This window comes from Neopsephotus bourkii, unplaced genomic scaffold (assembly GCF_033783945.1).
Source record: "Neopsephotus bourkii isolate Nb327-2 ecotype Australia unplaced genomic scaffold, CSIRO-AGI_Nbou_v1 NB_1820, whole genome shotgun sequence".
Classification (NCBI taxonomy): Eukaryota; Metazoa; Chordata; class Aves; order Psittaciformes; family Psittacidae; genus Neopsephotus; species Neopsephotus bourkii.
This window is the reverse complement of record NW_026902293.1, coordinates 6898497-6921738: the sequence shown is the minus strand read 5'-3', so window position 1 is coordinate 6921738 and position 23242 is coordinate 6898497. Positions and strand designations below refer to the sequence as shown.

General features: G+C 36.2%; 1 protein-coding gene across 6 annotated transcripts in view; it reads right to left on the bottom strand.

The window, feature by feature from the left end:
• Positions 1-23242, bottom strand: part of CUNH8orf34 (chromosome unknown C8orf34 homolog) — a 188334-nt gene that overhangs the window by 144338 nt on the left and 20754 nt on the right. For 5 of the 6 annotated variants that reach the window (XM_061342880.1, XM_061342877.1, XM_061342881.1 and 2 more), the window contains exons 2-4: positions 11266-11413; positions 10186-10317; positions 3060-3188 (exon numbers count right to left, since the gene is read on the bottom strand). In XM_061342880.1, the coding sequence (XP_061198864.1) occupies positions 3060-3188; positions 10186-10317; positions 11266-11413 (409 nt within the window). The remainder of the gene's footprint in view (positions 1-3059; positions 3189-10185; positions 10318-11265; positions 11414-23242) is intronic. The other variant, XM_061342882.1, reaches the window with a different exon arrangement.

Here is a 23242-nt window from a genome sequence, read left to right as displayed (position 1 = left end):
ACCCACAGATTTCACAGAAGTGCTTGTAGAACCAAAAGCACTGACTAGGCTGCCCAAAATAGGCATTAACACAGGAGAAAGTAGCTACAGGACCTTGCCATGGCTTTATAAAATTTACCACATGGGATGTTTGTTTGGATACAGCACAGATGTGTTTCACGTGTCTTACACTTTTAAGGTTCCAGATATGTCTATTCATTGAAACCCTCTAAGTGTAATTCATAGTCTACCTTTGGGAAAACAATAAATCCACATTTATTTTCAAAATGATCTTTTGGTTTTTTTTCCAAACTTGTCACATTTTTTACTTTGAATTTTTGCATCATCCTAATATGTAAGAAATCTCAGCACAGAAGAGGTTTTTTTCCTGAAATGATCTGAAAATCAAGAGTACATAAACTGAAAACAAGGACATACAGTTTGGAATTAAACTAATGCAAGTGTTTAAATGACACAATCAAAAATGCTAAAGTCCAAAATGAGCAACTACTGTCAATGAAAAGAAAACAACCAAAAAAACCCAAACAAAACCCATACAGTAAGAGATACTATAAATACACTAGGAAAGGGGGAGAAAGTTAAATACAGAGCTACTATATCAAAGAGAAGGAAAGCAAATAACAAGGAAATCCCAGTATTCAATACCGTCACTGCTTCAATATTTAAAACAAAATTAATTGTGGCTAGATGCCTAATGCTAGTGATTTTAAGAGGAAAAACTGCAAGCAAGATGACAGAAAGCTGAAAGATATTCTGATGACTTAGATATATTTAAGTTGGCGGAATTGTGTGAAATTCATTCTAGAGCACTTCAGTGCTCTTTAAGAAGAAACCTCTAATTCATTAGCAACCATCATTCAGGAATGGAGAGGACAGAAAAGGGTGAATATCTTTCTGCAGAAAGAAAAAGGGAAGATGTGGGAACTACTAACCAGCAAGCCTAAATTTGACAGCAGCAAGAATATTTGACAAAATTATTAAATAAACAGTTTATGTTTCCATGAGTGAACAAGCTGCCTGACTGGTTTTAAATCACGACATCAACCTTTAATGGATAGGAAATGTGATAAGAACCAGCTAACAGGAATTTATCATGAAAGAATTGTATCAAATAATAAGACTGCTTTCTCAACTGGGAAACTTGCTTAGTGGATAAGAGGAGGAAGTAGATGTAAAATACTTCATCTATAGTAAGACTTTGTTCACTGTCCTAGATGATACTCCAGTAAACAAATTAGAGACTATTCTAGGTGAAATCACTGCAAGCTAGATAAACATCTGGTGGGTAAAAAAGTGCACTTACTGAGTAGATTTCAAGGGCTGGCTGTCAGATCTGAAATGGAATCATGAAGAGGTCTGACAATATTTCCATTAATGATCTGGATGAAGAAATAGAGAGCATATTCATGAAAGTGAACTTAGTATCACGCTGCAAGTGATTTAAAGCACTCTGGGGACAGGATTAAAATTCTGTATTACGCAGCTAAATCATCAGAAAACATCAAGTACTAACAAGGAATTGTGAAGAATGTTTCATTTCTGAAATAACTCTATGAAAATCTGACTCCAACAACACTGATCAGGTACATTCACCTCTGGTCCAATGAAGGACCCAGAAGAGCTGCAGTGTTTTGTATTCCAGTTAGTAAACTCTGTGGCAAAGAGAGGTATTGGACGCTGCAAACTATACTTTAGGTATAAAGAAGACAGAGCTCAGAGGAACCTACATAATAATCGTGAGGAAGGACAAAGATGTAGGATTGAAGACCGGATTTAGTTCTCTATTAATGAACTTGCACATGTGATTGCTTTGTATCTCCAGAGAGTGAATAAATAACCCTTTCTGAAACTGAAAAAAGTTGTTCCTGTATCTGTGTTAAGCTTGCTAACAAGTCTCTAAAGGAGAAAGGCTTGAAAATGACACTTGCACCCATCACAGTAACATGGTCAGGTAATAGTGGAGCTGCAAATCAGAGACCCTAATTGGAGGTGGTTTAGCTTCCTAAGAGCCATAGACCAATTTACTAGAAATACATTTGAAAAGAGTCCTGTAATGTATACTACAATAATTAATATAAATATGAAAATTGCTCAGAATATAACTGTTGTGATCAACCTAAAACATCTGTGAGAGAGGGAATCTGAACAAACTAGTTTGGTATATTTGACACAATTTGGAAAAATGATGAATCTCAAAATCCTCCACAGAACATTCTTTATTCAGCTCTTTTTCTGACCTCACCATCTGCAATTTCTCCAGTGAATCAAGAAGTGACATGGATAAAATTTAATGAGAGGAGAAAGAAAATATTTCTCTTTCAAGTGTTTCCCACACCACCTGGTTTTCATGCACCATGACAGAGAATACTTTTCATATTTTTATAATTGTTAGTAGTTTTTGCTCCCACCAATATACTTCAGAATTCTCTTCTACAAGAAAAAAAAAAAAAAAGAAACAAAAAAGAAAAAAGAAAAGCTATCAAGCTATTCCTCATCATATCCAGTAATTCTCAGGGCTACTCCTTACGTTAGTATACCATTTTTAAACACTCCTCATGTTTGACCATGTCTTTGGAAGGATAATACTTGGGTTTTGTTAGGAATTAATTGGCTACTATGTTTCTGAGTATTTACTTGAGATGCTTTAAAATATTTTAATTGCTTTTGAAAACTGGAAGAAATTAACTGGGGTCAAGGATACAAAACACCTAATTGTTTTTCAATGACAGGTCTGATCTCCATGAATGAGGTTAAGGTTTCACAAAGGTTAACTCAACCTAACTGCTACCACCCAAGAAGCAGTCTCACTGCTGCATGTTCCAGCTTTTTCATTAAGCCAGCCTCCTGCTCTTTATGAGCTAATTCATATCACTAAACTAGCAGAAAACTAATGTAACGAGAAAGGATGTGCAGGGGAAATAGTTTCAGTTAGCAGAAGAATGTAACTAATGATGTCAACGAAGTTGGTCTTCATTGAACAAAAGACCACCTTCTTGACACATACTTCTAAATTACAATTCAGGCCGAATGGTTACATTAAGAAACTAAAATCAACTTACTGTGAGACAGATTCTCAAGGGCTTTTCCAAGTTTTTTGCTCTCTTGAAGAATATGATTTAGTTCATCAAAATCATGGTTCTCCGGTTTTGTCCTCCAATCCCATTTAGGATGATCTATTGACCTCGGCACTAAATATACACAGATATATAGATGAAGTTTAGATTTGGTAGTTCAGACTCCTACAGTAGAAAAAAAGCTGCACAGCGAGTTTACAAGCTCAAGCACCTTGAGTGATAATTACTTAACTATCCTATTTTAACAGCTGGAAATATTTTCCTTGGTCAGTGTGAAGTAAAAATGAAAACACCTATAAATAAATATGCACTTGGGATGATTCTTTGTGACTGAATTCATTGGTAAAGAGGAATAATTAATATTAGCAATTAAAATAAAAATAATGTCATAACAGAAAAATATAATACAAATATTGCATATGAAGGTACTTCATTTGTATCAAAATAGAATTGTATGTCCTAGAGGCCAATAAGCAAAAATGTCAAAATGAAAATGAGCAATGGGTACTTCTGGCTTTGCTAGTTATTTTATTGAAAAAAAAAATAATAAAGCTTTTAAAACAACATTTATACATATTTTTAAAAAATCATAAAGTGCAGGTAACATTTCATAAAAACAGTGAAACAAAACATGTCTCCATTTTTCATGCTGTAGAGCGCTATTCCAACAATTAAACAAACTCAATCTTTGGGAAGTGCAATCCTGAGCCTACAGATTCCAATTCATTATCTATTACCAAAACCTTTGATTTAATTTTAAAATGACATTTTCTCAACTACTGAGCTAACTTTACTTACAATGGCAGGAAAGAACAGGAGTTTCTGAGACCCACAATGAACATAGCTGCACTAACCAATGTGAACATTTTGAACAATTTGTAGAAATGAAAACAAAAGTGATGCTGTCTCTGGAACTGATATTTAACAAGTTCTTTTTGCCAGTGTTCTGAACAAAGTGATCCGCTGCCTCCACCACCAAATGTGATTAATTGCTGGGCTGTCTCCAAACACGGCATTACCATTCTGAGAATGGTACATTCTAGTGAGAAGATGATGATGCCTAGTCCACATTTCCAACAGAAAGGATCAGTTGCATTTATCAATGGTTGCTTGAAAATAAGTTAAAAAACAAAGCCTATAGTGTCTAATATGTTCTGGACTGTTCTGAAATATTTATTTACAATGTTGACAGCTACCAACGAATTTATGCTTACAAAATTCAGTTTTGTTAAATGCTAAGACGGAAATGCCAACTCCTATAGATCATGCAAAAAGAAGTGGTTTCTTAGGATCATTTGGAATTTCAGAATGCCTATTTATGATGGTATGCAGAAATTCTGCTCAGACTTCTGAAGTTCTGATAGCTACTGTAAAAATGTGTTAAAAAACTATCCCTATTGAAATTTGCCTTACTGCTGACTGCCCTCTGCTTAAATATAGAATCTGCTTCACTTTGGATCAACTCCACAAGGAAGGCTGAAGTTAAGTCAACAACCACCTTTTCCACATAAAGAAATGGGACAGTGGTATGTTTAAGTTCTTCTGTCACAAAGAATGCAATTCCATCTCCTATGGACATAAACCAAGCCACCTTCAAACCAGACATGTACAGAGAGTTCAACAATTCAGAGTATATTTCGATCTGCAACACCCAGTCAGGAACCTAACTTAGTATTAGGGAAGTTAATACATTAGACTGTAAGTACAGACATTCTCGAAGACAGAAGACAAAGGAAACATTGAAAAGGACCTACAGAGATAAGTGTAGGAAGAGACACAGAAAGCCTTAATAAGGAGAGGGGAAAAGGGGGCCAAGTTGAAGTGTCAGAGGCCGATTCTGCTTTGTGTTCAGAAAAGACAAGTTACGTATTTCCTTCAGAGAACAATGGAAATAAAGAGCTATGGAGGTTCCTAGGGAATAGACACAGGCCTTTAGTGTATGACTAGCCCCTATTCAGATGGACAGCTTGCAACTTTGGTTGACACTTTTAAATGCCAATAATTTAATTTATAATTCCCTGGTTTAGAAACCACTATGTTCATTAATAGTTATCTAAATTTTGATGTGACCAAAAATTGCCTCAATTTACAGACCCTAGCACAACTAACTTAATTAGCACAACTTCAGTTTTTTTCATCCTTTTTCTTATTTAAAGAAAACAAAATGTTCTACCAATTACTTTTTTGTAAACTTTTACTAATTGTAAATATAAATATTTGGTAAAGTAGAAAAGAAATTCTATAATGAAATCTCTCTGGTTTTGATCACCTTTGTTTTATATTGAGATCACATGCTCCTTTACTGCCTGCTTTTCCAGCCACCTCATCGTCTCCCTTCAGTGTACCAACACTGTATGTTCTATAGAATCTCTCACTCTAGGCTACTAGCAGTTCAACAGACTTTTCTTTCCATATTTATATTGAACTCACCACACCACAGAATTCTTAAAGTACCAACAAAATGCAGGCAGTAATTTAATACAGTAAAACCATGCAGAAAGATGACAATACCTTAGAGGTTCTGAAACCTTCCAGAAACCTTCCAGTTTCAGAAACCTTCAACAAGCTGGAATCTGATGACAATTTGAGACAAACCACTTTTTGTCAAAGTTTCAAAGGACAGAATTTTTGAGAAACAATATGATTTTGAACTTTGTCATGGGACAGAAGCTGAATGAAACAAAGTTCCACTCAACAGCTGCAATGCTTCCAGAGTAAGCAACAGTCAAGTATATGAATCAATTTGCATCAGGAAAATTAAAGTATCAAGACACCATCCTTGGAAAGTAAGGAACTGTGCTCAAGAGACAATGGTCTGATCCTTAGTTTCAGAGAAATGTCACACAAACACAGGAAGCTTGGACTGCATCTCACTAGTAGGACGGTGGGAAACCAGTCAAAAACATGGTGGAAATTTGTTCTGCATGATGATACTATAGTCTGTGTTTCAGCAAACCATTTTGTACTTCAGTGAAAATATATCAAAACAGATGTGCTGTCATGGAACATTTCTAAGTTTCAATAGAATTTGTTTGAACAATGATTATGGCTCATTCTGTTGAACCAAAAACTGAGTGGGAAGTTAAGCAGAATTACAACTGAAATTTTTATTACTGCTAGAGAAGACATAGTTCTTCTTACTTAACTATTTTTCCAACTAATGTATGGATACTAAAACTAAAGTCTACTTCATTACATCATGTGGCATGTGTTTGTCCTTTCACAGTATAAACTTGTATCTTCCCATATCTTCCCAACTATAAGATCAACAAGCACTGGTCATTTTCAAGTGTATGGTTTTGTTTGACACATGCAGAACTGGTTAAAGACTGTATGACCCTTTTTTGAGATATTTTGAAATACGAGATTATCTTCTCTATGTATGAAGTCCAACATATATAATTTCCAATACACGTGTCACTACACATTTAGTAAAATCCTCTCATAATTTTCTGACCTTCCTTTATTATGCTCACTCAACTCCTCAGAATCATCATATCAGTAATTTTAAATCCCCCATCACATTACCTGCCTCAACCTCATCTCTGTTATTTGATTTATAAAAATTTTCTTTTGAAATTATTTGCCTACAATTACTAAGATTTATTATCTCTACATCATAGCATTTGTATATGAGACTTCCCCATCTCACCTTAGAAGACTGTAAAGACATGCTTTCCAGTATTTCTGATGTCCTGGTGGTGCATCACCTCCCAGATGCACATCAGATACATTCACACGTGTTATGAATTCTGCCACAAATCAACAGACCTTTAATTTCTACCGGATGACGGTACAAGATTAGTACTGTTTTCATCTGAAAATACATTTATTTTTAAGACGTTTTGCAGACAGAATCAGACCAGTTGCTCATTACATCCTACATTTCATTAATACATTTGTATGACCATTTTACATCTCAAAAACAAAAACAGGTGTGTTGTTAATGAGCATAAAATTACGCATTTAAATTGCACAATAACATTAAGATTGGAGTTCTTTGATAACACAGCCAAACTGGTCTACGCAGTACCAGGATATTAAAAGACTGAGAACAATGGTCTAAAGTCCTAGACTGGCCAAGTACAGTTAGAAATACATAACATTGCAACTGTAAATGAGATGTGGTCAGAATGCTGAACTGAAGCAGAGTGAAAGAATGATCTGTGATCTGAGGTGATGAGAAGGTTAACTACTTTGCCTAACAGTAGCTAGCTGGAAAGCAGTATGTCTCTTTCACAAACCATTCAGAAACTTTCAAATTTGCTCTTCTTCAAATACAGAATGTGATCATCTAAATATTTCATTTTTTAAATACATATATATATATATATATACAAACAAACACACACACACTAGGAGCCCTAGCCTCAAGCCTCTTCTTTGCCATATAACAGCAGCAGCTTCTGTTTAACTTTGTTTTTGCATACACCAAACAAGTGGTCAAATCCCTTGGATACCAGGGTTTCTTTTTTGTGTGTTATTTCAGGTGTGACTGAGATAGGTCTTACCTGCAAATATCAGAGAACATTCTACTTCATCAACCAGGACATAACACTTCTAAATGGTATTGGTCTCAGTATCGGCCCCTTAAGCATGCCATCAGTGACAGGCGTTTTTACTGAACTTCACATTGCCGGTCACAATCCCTTGAATTCAACGGCTGAGTCAACATTCCACAAATCTTGTGTCCACTTACCCAGGCCATACCTTACCAATTGAGTGATAAGAATACTATGAGAGATTCACCAAGGTTTTGCTAAAGTCAAGATATTAAACATCCACTACTCTGATTACAAGACCAATTATTCCATCTAAGGGGGCAATCAGGTTGATCTAATCAAAAGTGTATGTTTTCATAAATCCATGCTTGCTGTTCCCAATCATATTTCTCTCTTTGATGTAGCTGGGAACACCTTCCAGGAAAATTTGCTCAGTAACCCTCCCAGAGAGTACGGTTAGGCTGATCAGCCTGTAGTCCCCAAAGACTCCTTCTTGCCCTTGCTCAAAATCAATGTGATGTTTAGTCATGAGGAACTAGTACAATCATCATGATGCTTTAGTGATAATAGAATGGCCTCACAATGACATTAGTCTCCTCTCTCAGCATGCCCAGAATAAACCACATATAGTGCCATGTATTTATGTATGTCCAATTGCCTTAAGCACACCCTAATTCTATTTTAATCTGTTGTGGGTAAAGCTGCATTCCCACAAACTCTGCTGCCAGTGTTAGGGACCTGGGTAGCTTAAGAACAAACCTTATCAACTGAAAAGCATTATTAAATGCCCTTCAGGCCACAAGGACAGATCCTTGAGTCCATACTTATACACCAAATATATTCTGGGTGTATAAATTATTTACTTGCTTGACATGGTAGAGTGCCCAGCCTCCTCTTTGTCATTCTCTTGAGACAACCTAAGGACCAACAAGCAAGAAACCTGTAGCAGGCACAAAAATGAAGGGAGTGACAAGATGTCACACCACTAAAGAAGATAAAGACTGAGAACTTGACATCTATAGGAGATGGCACGAAAGTTACTTTATGCCTAATACAGAGTTTGAAGTGCAAGCACACGAAGGGAGGACAAGAACACAGTACGATGACAGGAACAGCTCACAACACCTTTGGCTACTGTTTCTAACAGTTTATCTCCATAAATTGCTGTTATGCAGCAAAGACTATTAGCTTAAACTCAGATTGTGAGTGACTATGACCACTTCTCAAAATCTACATGCTTCTTTTGGACTAATATAAAAATTAATGTGCCCATAGAGAGGTATAGAATCATAGAATGGTTAGGGTTGGAAGGGACCTTAAAAGATCATCTAGTTCCAAAGTCTCTGCCATGGCCAGGGACACCTCCCACTAGACTATGTTGCCAAAGGCCCTGTCCAGCTTGGCCTTGAACACTGCCAGGGATTTGAGCGTTTCTGAAGCAGGGAATGTGCTTCATGAAGAAGAAACAGAAACACATTTTCAGAATAAATAATCCATAAATTTGTGCAATTGGACACATTACCTGTACAGCTATTTTTTACTTGTTATTCTACCAAAAATGTATCACACAAGACTGGCAATAACCCAAAAGCACAGCGTCTCTATTGCATAGATCTATCATGATTTATTTAACCATTGCTGAGCTATATTTGGACCTACTGAGGCCACTGGGAGATTTTTCTTTGACTCCACTGAAGTCTAGACTTCCCCATCTTGCTTTCAGATGAAAGACAGCAAGCCTTCTATTGCAGCATACTATAAATCTCTGTTCTCATCTGGTTAACCTAACCACATTCTGAGTTATTAAAAAGATTCAGCTATTCTAAAAATTTAAAAAAGCTACAATAGCCAACTGAAGAATATAATTTTGCAGTTTAATTTGGAGAAGATACCTTGATACACACTTGGGTGTGTACCTATACATGTGTAAGTATATAGATTGGAGAAATATTTATTTGTGTAAAAAAACCATTAAAATCAAGCTTAAAAATTAAATTTCTTCTACAGCCAGTACACAGGAAGCACTGTATTTCATTAAGGCTTGCTGCCTCTATTTTTATTACTTTTATTTTACAGGTCATTGACAATATTCTCTTCAGTCACCCTATTTTTATTCTGCCTTTTCTTTCAGTGTACATTTAACTTCCTTCAGCAATCCTCAGAGTTGTACACCTGTTCTGCTGACTCTGCCCCATATCTTGAACAGCATCTGTTCATAATTCATAGTTTTGCATTGCCTGACCTGATGAAAAACCTTGGTTTTTAGGACCAATAACAACAGAACAGATTTTACATATGCAAAATGGCAATGAAAATAGAACATCAAATCATAATTGGTATCTGAATATAAAATCGTGCATGACACCCAGATATGCTTCTGTTTTTTATCTATCTGTCTAAAATTCCATTTTATCTATAGATGACAATATAGGGTATTAAATATTTATAACTGAAGTGAAAGAAAAGCAAGAATCAAACTCTTCTAACATATATATCTAGCCATTTCAACTGCTCATACTTTGTTTTCCATTTTAATCCTAATTCATCAGAAAAACATACAATGGGTTTGGAAAGATGCAGGAATTAATAATATACTGAAGCTTTCTTACATGACTTGGACTCCGGTGATGGTGGAGAAACGTTGGACACGGCAAGGTCACTCTTTGACTTTTTAGGTTTTTTTGCATTTACCTGCCAAGGTTTATCATAGCTTCTAAAATCTCTCCTTGTTCCTTTATTTTCTGTCAAAAGAATCAAATCAGGCAATCATAACATTTGTAGGGTTATTTTTCAAAGACTTGATAAATGATTAATCCAGAAAAAAAAAAAGACCTAATAGTTCAAACTAAAGTCTGCTGTTCTTTTTCTCTCCTATTTCTGATTTATATGAAATTTCATATATTTCTTAAATTTCTTAAGTATCAAAATTTAGAAATTCATTGACATTTTTCATTAAAAACATAAGATGTTATTTTTTGTTATGAAAATGTTCTTAAACTCCACTTATTCTCTTACATGTTTGATTTCCTGTGCTTAAAACTTTACATTTTAAGTAAAAAGTAAATTTGCAGGTAACTAACATTTTGACTATCAGCATATATTTGAGATCTGTAAGTCACTTTTTAAATATAAACTGAATTCTCAAAGCTAAAATTTCTACTTTAGAATCAGAGCAGATATTATTTCAGAAATGGTTTTAATGATTCTGAAGATCTACAATCATAAATTATTCACACTGGAGTTCATAAAGAAGTAATAGCAACTCTCATTAAGTGCTGGAAAGATGGGCTGTTAAAAATGTGTATTATTAAAGAAAATACCTCAATAGAGGCTAATCTCAAGCAAAAGTACTCCACAGGAAGGTAAAGGAAAACAAAGCAAAGAGAAGGGAAAGCAAAGAGGACAGCAGGGAAATCAAGGGACCTTTATATGTACCTTCCTTTTTATTGAGACTATGATTGTTTCCACTCTGTTAACTCCAACTCATGCTCATATATGTATATAGGCTAAGCTTAGAGGCAACAGTATATATCCAATTCGGTATCTACTGGGCAGACAGGATTTACTGTGCATGCTCAAAACCACAGAGTAGTACCTATTCAGTAGGTAAACATGTATCCAGGAAATCATGGACAAAAGTTTGAGAAGATTATACTGGATACTAGCCCTTTCCAGCATACAGAACATACCTGATGTTTCACTCTCTGCCCAAAGGGCAGCAGAGCCAGACAAGGTCCTCTGAAGCTGATTGCGGTTCCCCTGTTTCGACTGAAGATGATCAATCAGAAATGGGATTGGCTGGTCAGGTGTTTCTGTTATAAGCTTGGTCATCAATTCCTTTAGAAAAAGAAAACAAACCAAAAAAATTAGTGGGATATTGTACCCAAACTAATGTAGTATTAACCAAAAGTAAAGGAGCATTTATAAAGGAAAAGCCTGTTTTCAACTTTGAAGAAAACAGCTGGAAACATCTATCTCCTCAAACTACTACTAGCTTTGCCATATGAAATGTTCATGTCTGAAGTGCTCTTAACCCACAGAGTCATGTATCCACTGGAATTTATGTTAAACAACCCAATTTCAACTACCTGTTCAAATTTACCCCAAATTATTTGAATACTTAAGAGACAGTATACCCACTAACAGTAAATGTGAGTAACTGCATGTAGGATTATTATCATAATAAGACAAGTTATCTTTGCCCACTCCAAGCCTTTCCATTCTTTTTATTCAAGTAGTAGTATAAACAATTAGGTATAAGTGAAAATGAGAGAGAAACAAGCTTTCCATTTCAGAAAATTTAACTTCTGAGAATAAAAAGGAGAAAACATGCCCAATCTCATGTCTTGTGAAGCCTTTATCATCCCTGATGTGATTTTTGATAACTATCTACAGGGAACCAAAAAAAAAATGTCTTTGGTTTGGAAATGGAACTCCACAGGAAGAACTTAATCTAGTTACTAATCTTAGAAACGGCAAAGTTATGGAGTCTAACTTCATTGAGACTGTCTCTCACCAAGGTAGGAGAAACCCTCTGATATACATCATACAAGAAAAATCCAGATATTGGAGAAACTCATATTTTAGTTGCTTGGCAACACTCTAACAGCAAACCTTTCTTTTTTCCTCTGCCAAAATGCAGAATTAGTGACAAGTGGAAAGATATAATCTTGTGCTTCTGACAGACCAGAATAGCTGTAGGAATTCCACTGCAGAGAATTCTCTTACCAAAGGAAAAGTGTCAATCTGTAATAGCTGACTTGTAACTGAAATAATTTCTCTGAATCATGGTTTGAAAATCATTTTTCTCTCTTAGATTAAAAAATTAATAGCATCAATGCAAGTATCTCAGTTCACACCATCTTGTTTTTATTAAAGACATCCACAGGTGACAATCTATTAATAATACATTACAAAATTAATGCAGCAATAAAAAAGGTAGTACAGGGTTGAAAAATTTCAGAATGCTTGTATCAATGTAAGACAAATGATACTTGACTGTTGCCATCACTGACTTGCTGGTCACAAGGAAAAAAGGTCTTTAATTAACAGAAACAGACCCGATAAAATAAAACTGATTACATGATTTGTTACTTTATTCTGAGTCATAGCAATAAATCTAAAGAATATAACAGCTCAAACTACACAAAAAAAAAAAGTGCTATTCCCAGGTGATGTGAAATTAGTTCCTATTCAAAAGGACCACTTTTTATCTACTGTTAATATATTGACAATAAGGCCTGAGTGATCTGTGCTGTCTCAGAGCATAATCACTTCTATTCTGTGATAGCAATTAGAAAAGATGAAAGAAGTATAGATACAGGCTACTTTTATCTCTCTGGAGTAACGAATCAGTTGTACTGATCCTGTGCACCTAAACCAAAAAAGAAATAACATTGTTCAAATCATCATGAACTGAAAATATTATGTGGTTAAAAAAATAAAAAAAAAATACTTATTTGTTTAATAAGCCTCAAACTGACTTGCCTCAAGCACTTTCAGAGATGGCATTAAAAGTAAATACAGCTTTAAGTCGACACAAAGATTACAAAGATTGCAAAGCCTGCCACTTAAGAAAGACTCTTACCTACGAGTATTCCTACTCTTTCCTACGAGTATTCTGTTGCAAAAGGGGAGTGAAGAAGCTTTTATGGATTTGCTTCTCAAACCATTCCAAGCAAGGTGTGAAAGTGGTCTCCGATTTACCACTCTGCAGGATGTGCAAAGAACACCTCCAACCCAAGCAGCAGTAACAACAGCAGTGATAACAATTTCAGATGTATACTCTGTAAATCCAAACTCACATGCAGGAGGTGTTACCTGCTTCCACATCCTTCTGCTACGCACACAGTCAGAATTAGGATCACAACTCCATGATTCTCACTGCCTTTGCCCTCCTACCAAATTCTGCCACCCGAAGGACCTAACTCCATCTGCTCAGCCCTTAACACATGCTCTTCAAGCTCATGCTTCCTTTGAGACTCTTGTCGTCCCAGCAAATTGGCAACTACAAGGAAATAGGTTTTCTGCCTGCCATGGGGTGGAGGAGTGGGAGAGGCAAGAGAAGCAAAAAAACCCCAACAAACCATAAAACAAAAAAGGCAAAAAAACTTCACATAGGTAGTAAGTGTACTTAGTAAGCTCTCAGCTCATTTTTTTTTTAGGTAGAAACTTCAGTGAACAGATATTACAGATTAGGAATGCCTGTTAGGTGGGTTCTCTCATCATCAGGGAAATCTGCTGGGGTATTCTCATCGTAGCACCTAGTAAAACTATTGTAAACTTCTGATGAAATTACCCAAAGTTTATTTAATACTCTCATCTGTTATTCAGATGACATCTTAATAGACAGCAGGAATAACATCCTACATGGTACTCTAAATATACTTTCACAACTTTGAAATGTTTAAAAAAGAATTACAAAAGTGAAGGTATTAAATAAGAAAAACTTAAATATACAACAACTTACAAAAATAAAATTTCCTTTTGGTTAGCAACAGCCTGATCTGACTCACAATGTGCTAAGTAGGCAAGGCTTCACAAGAAAAAGAAAACGAAACGACCAACTAGTCTCAATGAAGCAGCCTCTGCATTAACAGCAGAATAAAAATGGCACAAGATCATTGAAAATGAGATTCATTTCTTGATGAAAAATTCAACAAATGAGTTTCAACTATGCATGAAAACAGAAATGCAAGACTCGCATGTCTCAAAAATATCAATTATACCTTTTGCTTTTCCAGGTCAAGTTTCTAAGTTTTCAAATTGTTCACAATTTCACCTAATTCGAATAAGATAAATTAAAAGTTTTGCCTACCTTTTTAAGATGTTCTGCACAGTATGCATTATAAGAACAGAGAAAAAATCATGGCAGATTGAATCTCCATGCTGCCAGATGAATTGTTTACTACCTATAATCTCTCTCCTCCTTTCTTCTTTCCACTGCTGTGTATGAATTCCTTTTACTCTATGTCCTTTTGTCTTTTCTGTCAGTGGAACTGCCCTGCTTTCTATCTATGTAAGAAGTGAAGAAGCCTGTTCAGATGTCAGTAGCTATTAATTCCCTTTGCACACATGAGATGCACTGCTGCACCGAAAAGGGGTGAAACGGAACTTCCATGATTATTCTAGACTGGAGTACTACTGCGAAATGCATTCATTTCAGCTGTTTCCCCCACTGTACTGCCCCAAATTAGGTTCTGCCCTGAGAAAGAGCAGGCAGAAAAGTGATATACGCTCCAGAAACACTGGCAGTTATCTCCTCAAAGGATTTTACCTTGCAAACCAAAAATGAAACCAGCTATTTCTACTTTCTTCTGTAATGAAATCTTCATATGCTTTAACATTCACTAGTTTTATTAAACTATGCAAGATAGACTAGTACAAGAAAAATGTGAAAGGTTGGTCTGTGGATGTTTCCAGGAGAGAGATTAATGCACATATTGACAAAGCTCTTGCAAAAGATCTTGGGGGGGGGGGGGGGGGGGGAACAAAACCAAACAACAAAAAAAAACACAAAAAAAAAGAACACCAAACACCCTCCCAACAAAACCCAAAACAAAAACCAAAACAGGTCTAGTGACTTAATATATTAATTCTTTATAAAGATAATAATCTTTCACTATTCTGCTGTCCTGAGGTCCTCTATTAGTTATTCAATGCAGGCTCAAATTTCAATTTCCTTGTGACTGTCCATGCATTTAATACAAATGAAACAGTCTTCACAGTCTATTAATCCTAGGCCCAATTACAAGAAAGCTCTAATTAGCTATGTCTAAATGTACCTACCAGGTTATTAAGTTAATTAAGAGACATTCTATCTTGCCCTGTAATTGATAACAGTAACTACACAACAATTACAGGCTTTGTTCTCAACTATATAGACTTCTACAGACAATGGCATAGATTTTGGCAGTATTATGCCCCAATTTCACGCTTTAAATTAGATGTTTAAAGCAGGCAGAATGAATGGCACTGAGATGTCCGTCTCTTGCACCTGACCAAAAAAAGAGACTAGGTGGCTTAGCTTAAACTACAACATTTTGATGGGATACAGCTCCAAATTAAGACAATTAAATACAGCAGTCTTCATACCAATGTCAATGGCACTCTCATCAACAGAGAAGTCAAGGAAGCCTAGAGAGCTCCCAGCTGACTAGCCAGTGTATGTCCACTTGGGGTACCTAAGGATATCCACTTACGTCACTGAATGTATTGGGTAGTCATCCACCGACTGCAGTGGAGTTTGGACACTTAGAAAACAGGAAGACATCTACATTTAGTTTTGCTAACCAGTTCATACAGCCCATAGGTTAACAAAGAAGATATAAAGTCAAGTGAAAACCTGTGGAAGGAAAAAGTAAGTTTCATAAACTTTTGATTTTGATTTACACTTTTTTCTTTAGAATGCCTTCCTGATTTTTGCAGTTATAAACTAATGAAATTTTAAAAAAAAATAAAATCTTACTAGCTAAAATAAAAGTCTGCAATTCTTAAATGAGAGCAGAAAGGTAAAAGTCACTGCTTCTACCACCAAAGCTAATTTTCTATGGGAATAAAGGAAAAATACTAGCAACCTTCTTTCAGAGAACAGCTAGGCTTTACATCTTGAAAAAATCAAAATTAAAAGAAGAAAATCACATTATAGACGACAATCAGATTGGATCTCCAAATATTAAGTGTTTATGGAATTATCACAATGTTCCCTATAAAATAAATTACTGAACACAAAGCAAATTTCCACATAAAAGCAATTTGCATGCCTGCACCATACTAGTTGTTTCAAACTAACCAAGATAAAAAAAAAAACAGTTAAGAGCAAACCTCTACAAGATTAGTAATCCTACTTATCTTGTTTATGAAAATACTCAGACTTTTACCTGGAACTGACTAATAAATTATCAACCAACTTTTTCTTTGATCAAAGCATCAACACTACGAACTCCTGCCATTTCAGCTAGCTGCGCAGCTAAATTTAAAATCAAAAACTGCAGTACGCAGCATGGAACACAGCCCACAAAGAAATTCCTTCAGATGAACAACTAAAGAGAAAGTACAAAGCTGATATGGTGACCCTCACATTATGGTGCAAACAGATTTCCCCTAAAGGTGGCACAGGGAGAACTACAATATGGACTACAGGCACAGGTAACATTTTCATACTCTGACTACTATAACTGAAAATCTCAAACTGATTTTTTTTCATATCCCAAATCAAGATGATAATTCTGATATGCAAAAGTGGCAAACTTTCGGTTTATACAATAACAACAGTAAGACGGAGTCTGAAAACAAACACTGAATAGCTAACAGTCCTCCTTAAATGTCCATCTATTAAAGATCTGTATCAATTCAATAACAGAAGACCAATTTGGGGGCTATGTTATTAACCATATACTTTGGGAGATTCTGAAAAGCACTATGGAACAACACATTCTTTCCACTACAAACCTTTTGCAAATTATATAATCAGTTCCATGACTTGGCTGAGCTAGTGCTCTGGTATAGATCTAACTTATATATGCAATAGTTCATAAAATATGCATCACTGATCTTAGTGATCTGGAAACGAAAACCTTTTGCATAGATGAGGTCTGGTGGAGAATCACGAAGTTTCACCAAGAGAGCTCATAATATTCTACTAAAATCCATCATGCACATCATATTGTGTAATATCTACCTGAACCTCTTGTTGTATTTTTTCACTTATATATTCTTTGAGGGATTTATTTCTCTTGTCTTATTTTTGATATTCCAAATATCATTTTCCCAAATGTATTATATGATTTCTGAGTTCACAAAGTAGCTGCAAACACCCCTGCTCTTTGGCTTTGTTACTGAAAGATTTCCTTTCTTCCATTCAATCTCTTCAGACAAGAAAGCTGTCAAAAGAGAGGCTGCTGGTACTAGGTTACTCTAAAACATTAATTACTTCTCAGTACAAGAACAAAAGGTTAAAGACATGCTGTCAGATATGCCAAGCATGTCAACAGTTATCACACTTTCTCCCATGGTTTCCAAATCACGAAGACTTTCTGTGATAGCTTACACTTTTTCAGCAGTCCTGTGTCTCTGCACAGGAATCTCACACGTGTGGAATTATGCCTTCCGTATCATTATCTGAACTTAACAAGTATTTATCAAACAAGGGTAGTTTGTGTTATAGCGGAAACACTGTCAGATTTCCCTAAAATGTAATTCGGAAATCTCCCTCAGCTTCCACCCACTCTATCAACCAGTGGAAATTCTACCCTGAAGGCAGGGCACTTCACAGTTCAACAAAGAGAAAATGAAAACTACTGGTTTTCTGAAAGGTCTGTCAGATTTCCATCAAAAGGAATACTCACAGATAAAGTCTAGGAAAGACTATTAAAACCTGGATTGCTTTCATTAAATTGCAGCCATAAACCAGCACTGACTGCACATTGCTGCCTTTCCTAAAAGCTAACTTAGGAGGGTAGAGCTGATCTTTCTCTGATCAGCTGAAGTAATTATTCCAGTTTCAAGGTCTAAGGTGAAGCCACTTGTTCCTCTGTGTTCAATGTTTCATTACCACAACTATTAAAAAAAAAAAAAAAATCACATCATATTTCCAGTATAAACTTCACTGACTTCGCTTCTACCTACCCAGCACCTTTTTTATTGTTTAATTTCTTTTTCCCTGAGGAAGGGTGGCGTATGAACTAAAGTAGTCGGTATCTCTGTGGCTACCTCTGGTGAGTTGCCAGCAGCTAAGTACCCACCATCTGGGGGAAAGAATGGGAAGAGAGCAAAACCAAGAAAAACTCATGCTCAAGGTAAAGGCAGTTTAATAACCAAACAGAAGAGAAAACAAAACAAAAACCCAAACAAGTGATGGCAAGGCAATCCCTCACCATCTCCTACTGCCCAGCCAGTCCCCAAGCAATGGCTACTTCAGAACATTTAGCCTCCAGTTTTATTGCTGAGCATGACATTGTATGGCAAGAAGTACCTCTTTGCTCAGGTTGGGTCAGCTGTGTCCCTTCCCTGATTCTTGCCCACCCCCAGCCTGCTGGCTGGTGGGCAGAGTGAGAAACAGAGAAAGCCTTGACCCTGTGCAAGCACTGCTCTGCTATAGCTGTAACTAGTGTATCAACACTGTTTTGTCAAAAATCTGAAACACAGCACCATATGGGCTGCTACGAAGAAAATCAACTTCATCCCAGCCAGACCCAGTACAGCATTACTACAGTAATGGTTACTGAGGGCTTATGAGGGACAATCAGAAGGAGAAGGCTGTACATGAATAAACACAACTGGTATATTAAGGGATTGAGTCAGCAAAGCACTTAAGCTTAGGTATTTTTTATGCATAAGAATCACACGACTGCCTGAAACCATGTTAAAACCAGCAAAGAAAGTCCTGGCTATAGTGCAGAAGCAACATACCCTCGTTCTCCTGCTTGCTTCAGTGCACTGGTAGCTAGAAGGAGTATGCTGGGGTTCGTCCCACCAACAGTGGCATGGCCTCAAAGAAAGCACTGCCAGAACAATTTTGACAACAAACTCTTCAGAGTCATAGGTTTGATAGTCTGATGCTGTGCTCCTCTCTCTTCCATTTCATATGGCTCACTACTATTCTTCTATTGTACACCTTAAACATATACAAGTGATTAATAAGACTATTTTTGTAAATCACCACAAAGTATCTAGTGCCAGCATGAATCTAATTAGTATGCACTGCCTTTGCTCACAAGAACTTCTAGTTTAAGTCAGCTGTAAAAACACTGTCAAGAGCACAAGAAATTGGAAGAGAAAAAGTCAGCTTCAAAAAAGCTTAGGGCTCAGGCACACCCCAAATAAATTCATAGTGATGTAAAGACTATTTTCTAACACCAATAGTTTCAGCATTGCTGAAATTATCAGACTAACTTCAAAAATGGTCAGTGAAACATTTTAAAGCATTCTGAAATAGAAAACTTAAAAATAGGGCTTATATAAAATAACTGAAATTCCTGAAACAGGATTTCTGGTCTCATGCAGAAAAAAATACATACATATGGGAAAAAAAACATGCATAGCTGGAAATACTGAATATATCCAAAATCTTTTATTATTATGGGTACACATGCAAAAAAAGAGTGAAAAAGATTTTCCAGTGTTTTGAATATATAGAAGAAAATACACTCATTACCATTGTAATGACTGGACTGAGGTAAATTGTAATTCATATATTCAATAATTGGTTCTTAATGTGTAATGCAAACTCTACCTAAAATACAAAAGCATTCATTCCTTCTGTTTGTAAAAGACATCTATTTGCTGCAAAATTACATTAACATAACTCTGATATGGCTATGATGTATCTTAGAAGTTAGAAATGCACACGGTTCGTAAATTGTCCATGTCAGCCGGTCAAATTCATATCATGGCAAGATAGACATCGCCAGATCCCCATAGATGTGAGCAAGATAACAGCAATGTCTTCACCAACTAATAAGAAAGAAACTGCTGAAGGGGAGGGTGAATCGAGTCATTTTGCTGAGGTGAAAGCCATCCAGCTGGCCTTGGACATTGCTGAATGAGAAAAGTGGCCAGTACTTCATCTCTACACTGACTCATGGATGGTGGCAAATGCCCTGTGGGGGTGGTTGCAGCAACGGAAGCAGAGCAACTGGTAAGAGAGAGGTAAAACCATCTGGGCTGCTGCACTGTGACAAGATATTGCTGCAAAGGTGCAGAACCTGGTGGTGAAGGTATGCCATGTACTGGCAATAAAGCACCATGCAGCCACTTGCTCACTCCCTCCTTTGGTGGAATGGGGGAGAGAATTATAAAAGTGAGAAAATCTATGGGTTGAGATAAAGACAGTTCAATAGGTAAAGCAAAAGTCACACACATAAGAAAAACAAGGAGTTCATTCACCACTTCCCATCACAGGCAGGTGCATCAGATTCTAATGGTTGCTTGGGAAGACAAAACACCATCACTACGAACATCCTCTGCCTCCTTCCAGCTTTCCATGCTGAGCATTACACCATATGGTACAGAATATCCCTGTGGTCAGTTGGGGTCAGCTGTCCTGGCTGTGTCCCCTCCCAACATCTTGTGCACCCCCAGCCTGCTTGTTGGTGGGGTGGCATGAGGAGCAGAAAAGGCCTTGGCTCTGTGTAAGCACTGCTCAGCAGTAACTAAAACATCCCTGTAGTATCAACATTGTTTCTAGCACAAATCCAAAACCTAGCCCATACTAGCTGCTATGTAGAAAATTATGTCTACCCCAATCAAAGCCAGGAGAATCGCTTCTACATAACACAAGTGGTTCTTCATATGTATAAACTATTGACATTCAAATTGAAAAAAATCTAAATTTTCTCCACTTTATATTTCATCCTTTTAAAAGCCTGTCAAAACTTTTCTAGCTATATAACAAAAAGTGGTGGTGAGTAGTCACATTAAAAGGCCTGACACTGTACTCAAACAACTTCCCCTGTGGGTAGAAGTATTGAAGAAAAAATGACAATATGACATTTATATGTCAACAGTTAATGTTAAATTTTAAGGTTTTTTTACATTTCTATTTGAAAAGCTACTAACTGCATGCAAAACCACGGCACTCAAGCAGCAAAGAAGAGAGCCTTTCTGAACAGCAACTTCCAGCTTTAAAACATTGATTCTGGCCAGTAATCTCTCATGGTTGTATATATATATATATATATACACACCTATAAGAGATACTATATATATACATGTATGTGTGTGTGTATATATATATGTGTGTGTGTATACATATATATACACACACGTACATGGACCTATGAAAGACTACTGGCCAGATTCATGTGATCACAATCCAAGATTACTTCCCCAAGGTGGCTGCCTGAATAGCTATGCTACAGCCTGCTGACACTTGCCTGCAAGGAAGTGGAAGATGTGAGCCTGCAGGCTAAACAGGATACTGAAAACAGGATCTCACATCACAGTCCCTGAGCAAGTGAATAGAAGAGGGATGCTATGACCATCCCTTCTGACCATATTTTAAATTCAAGATGCAAGACTTGATCAGTGCTTTTCAGAAAAACAGCAAACCTCCATCTTCTAGAGTAGACTGAGTGCTCTAAAAAAAAAAAAAAAAAAAAAAAAATTAAAAATAACAAACCCAAAATCAAGCAAACAGACAAAAAACCACTAAACAATCTGAGTAAGTAAGATTTTGCCTTCTCAGTTAAGGGTTTCATTGGTGCTTTCACATGCAAATATAATGTGATACATGGGGCAAAATGCTATGAAGTATAATGAAAATAACAGCTGTGAACAGAAAATGTTGGACTGCATGAGACTGCAAATGGAAGTTAACCTATAAACATTAGGTTAACACGAACAAAGTCCATACTTTTGTTGCATACAAAGTTGTGGTAAGCAGCCTCGGTTATAGAAAGAGGGAAGCGATAACTGGATTTCAGGCTTCTGAATAGGATTGGATTCATATAGAATAGTGAGAGATCTGTTCAGCATAAACAGTTATAAATATTATTAAAACACATTTACCATGTTTTAATTTCACATTTAAAACTAAGTATTTAATGACATAAAAAGAATTAAGACTATCAAAGCCTTATTTTCAGTGGAGCCTTGGCCTGATGCTCATTTCACACTTTGAAGTTTGCTTCTGGAAACCATCACCTGGATGTCTTCCAGGGTTGCACCAGCACATGCAACTAACATATACAACCCACAGGATAGTAGACATGATGAAACTGAAGCCAGTCAAGCACATGTTAGCAGGAAAATTAAAACTCAGAGCTACCCGGTGTCCATTATCAGGCACTTTGCCCTGTCAGCTTTCACAACAAGGCACCATAGCTCTTGCATAATCGGTAAAAGGCAATTCAAAATTCTCCTGTGGAAAAAGTATATAATATTACTATATTTACTGAAGTCACATAGAAAGATAAATATGAGATGATATTTTTAAAAAGTTCTGCTGTCTATTGTGTGTAACCAAAGTTATTAAATATTCTGTATAAGGTCTAAGCACTAAAATAATTATAAAAAGTGTTTTCATGTTTTTTTAAACTTGACCAAGAATTTTTAAACTATTCACATGGAAGTTCAAAAAACAATCAACAACTAGACAAAATGAAGAATGCGAGTTAACAGAATTCAGGGTAGGGAAATTCTAACACAGATTTAATTATACTGATTTTAGCTGCCTACATAAATTAAATCTAAATTTGCTCAAGTAATGATCACTAAACAAACTCCACCAAAGTTAACAGATGCTCCCTGTTTGTTAGAATTTACTTAAATCATGTCATTTGGAGATATTCCTTCAGTACAGCAGCTAAACAATCATCAGTAAGAGTTTAATTATGTTTTATTCATACACTTTGAATAGATGAATATCTACTCAGATATGCATCTTAATTTCCTTTTATTTACCTGCGAGAGATTGACTTGGCCTCATAAGACTTCATGCCTATGTTGTAATCAGCTTTTTTAATAGAACTAGATGTTTAATATGCACCAACACAACAGAGATTTCGAACGGGAAAGGTCAGAACTTGTTGCCATAGAAAAATCTGGAAATTAATTTTCACCACAGCAAAATACAAAGGGTTCATAGAATAAAATAGTTAGGGTTGGAAAGGACCTTAAGATCATCAGGTTCCAACCCCCCTGCCATGGGCAGGGACAACTTCCACT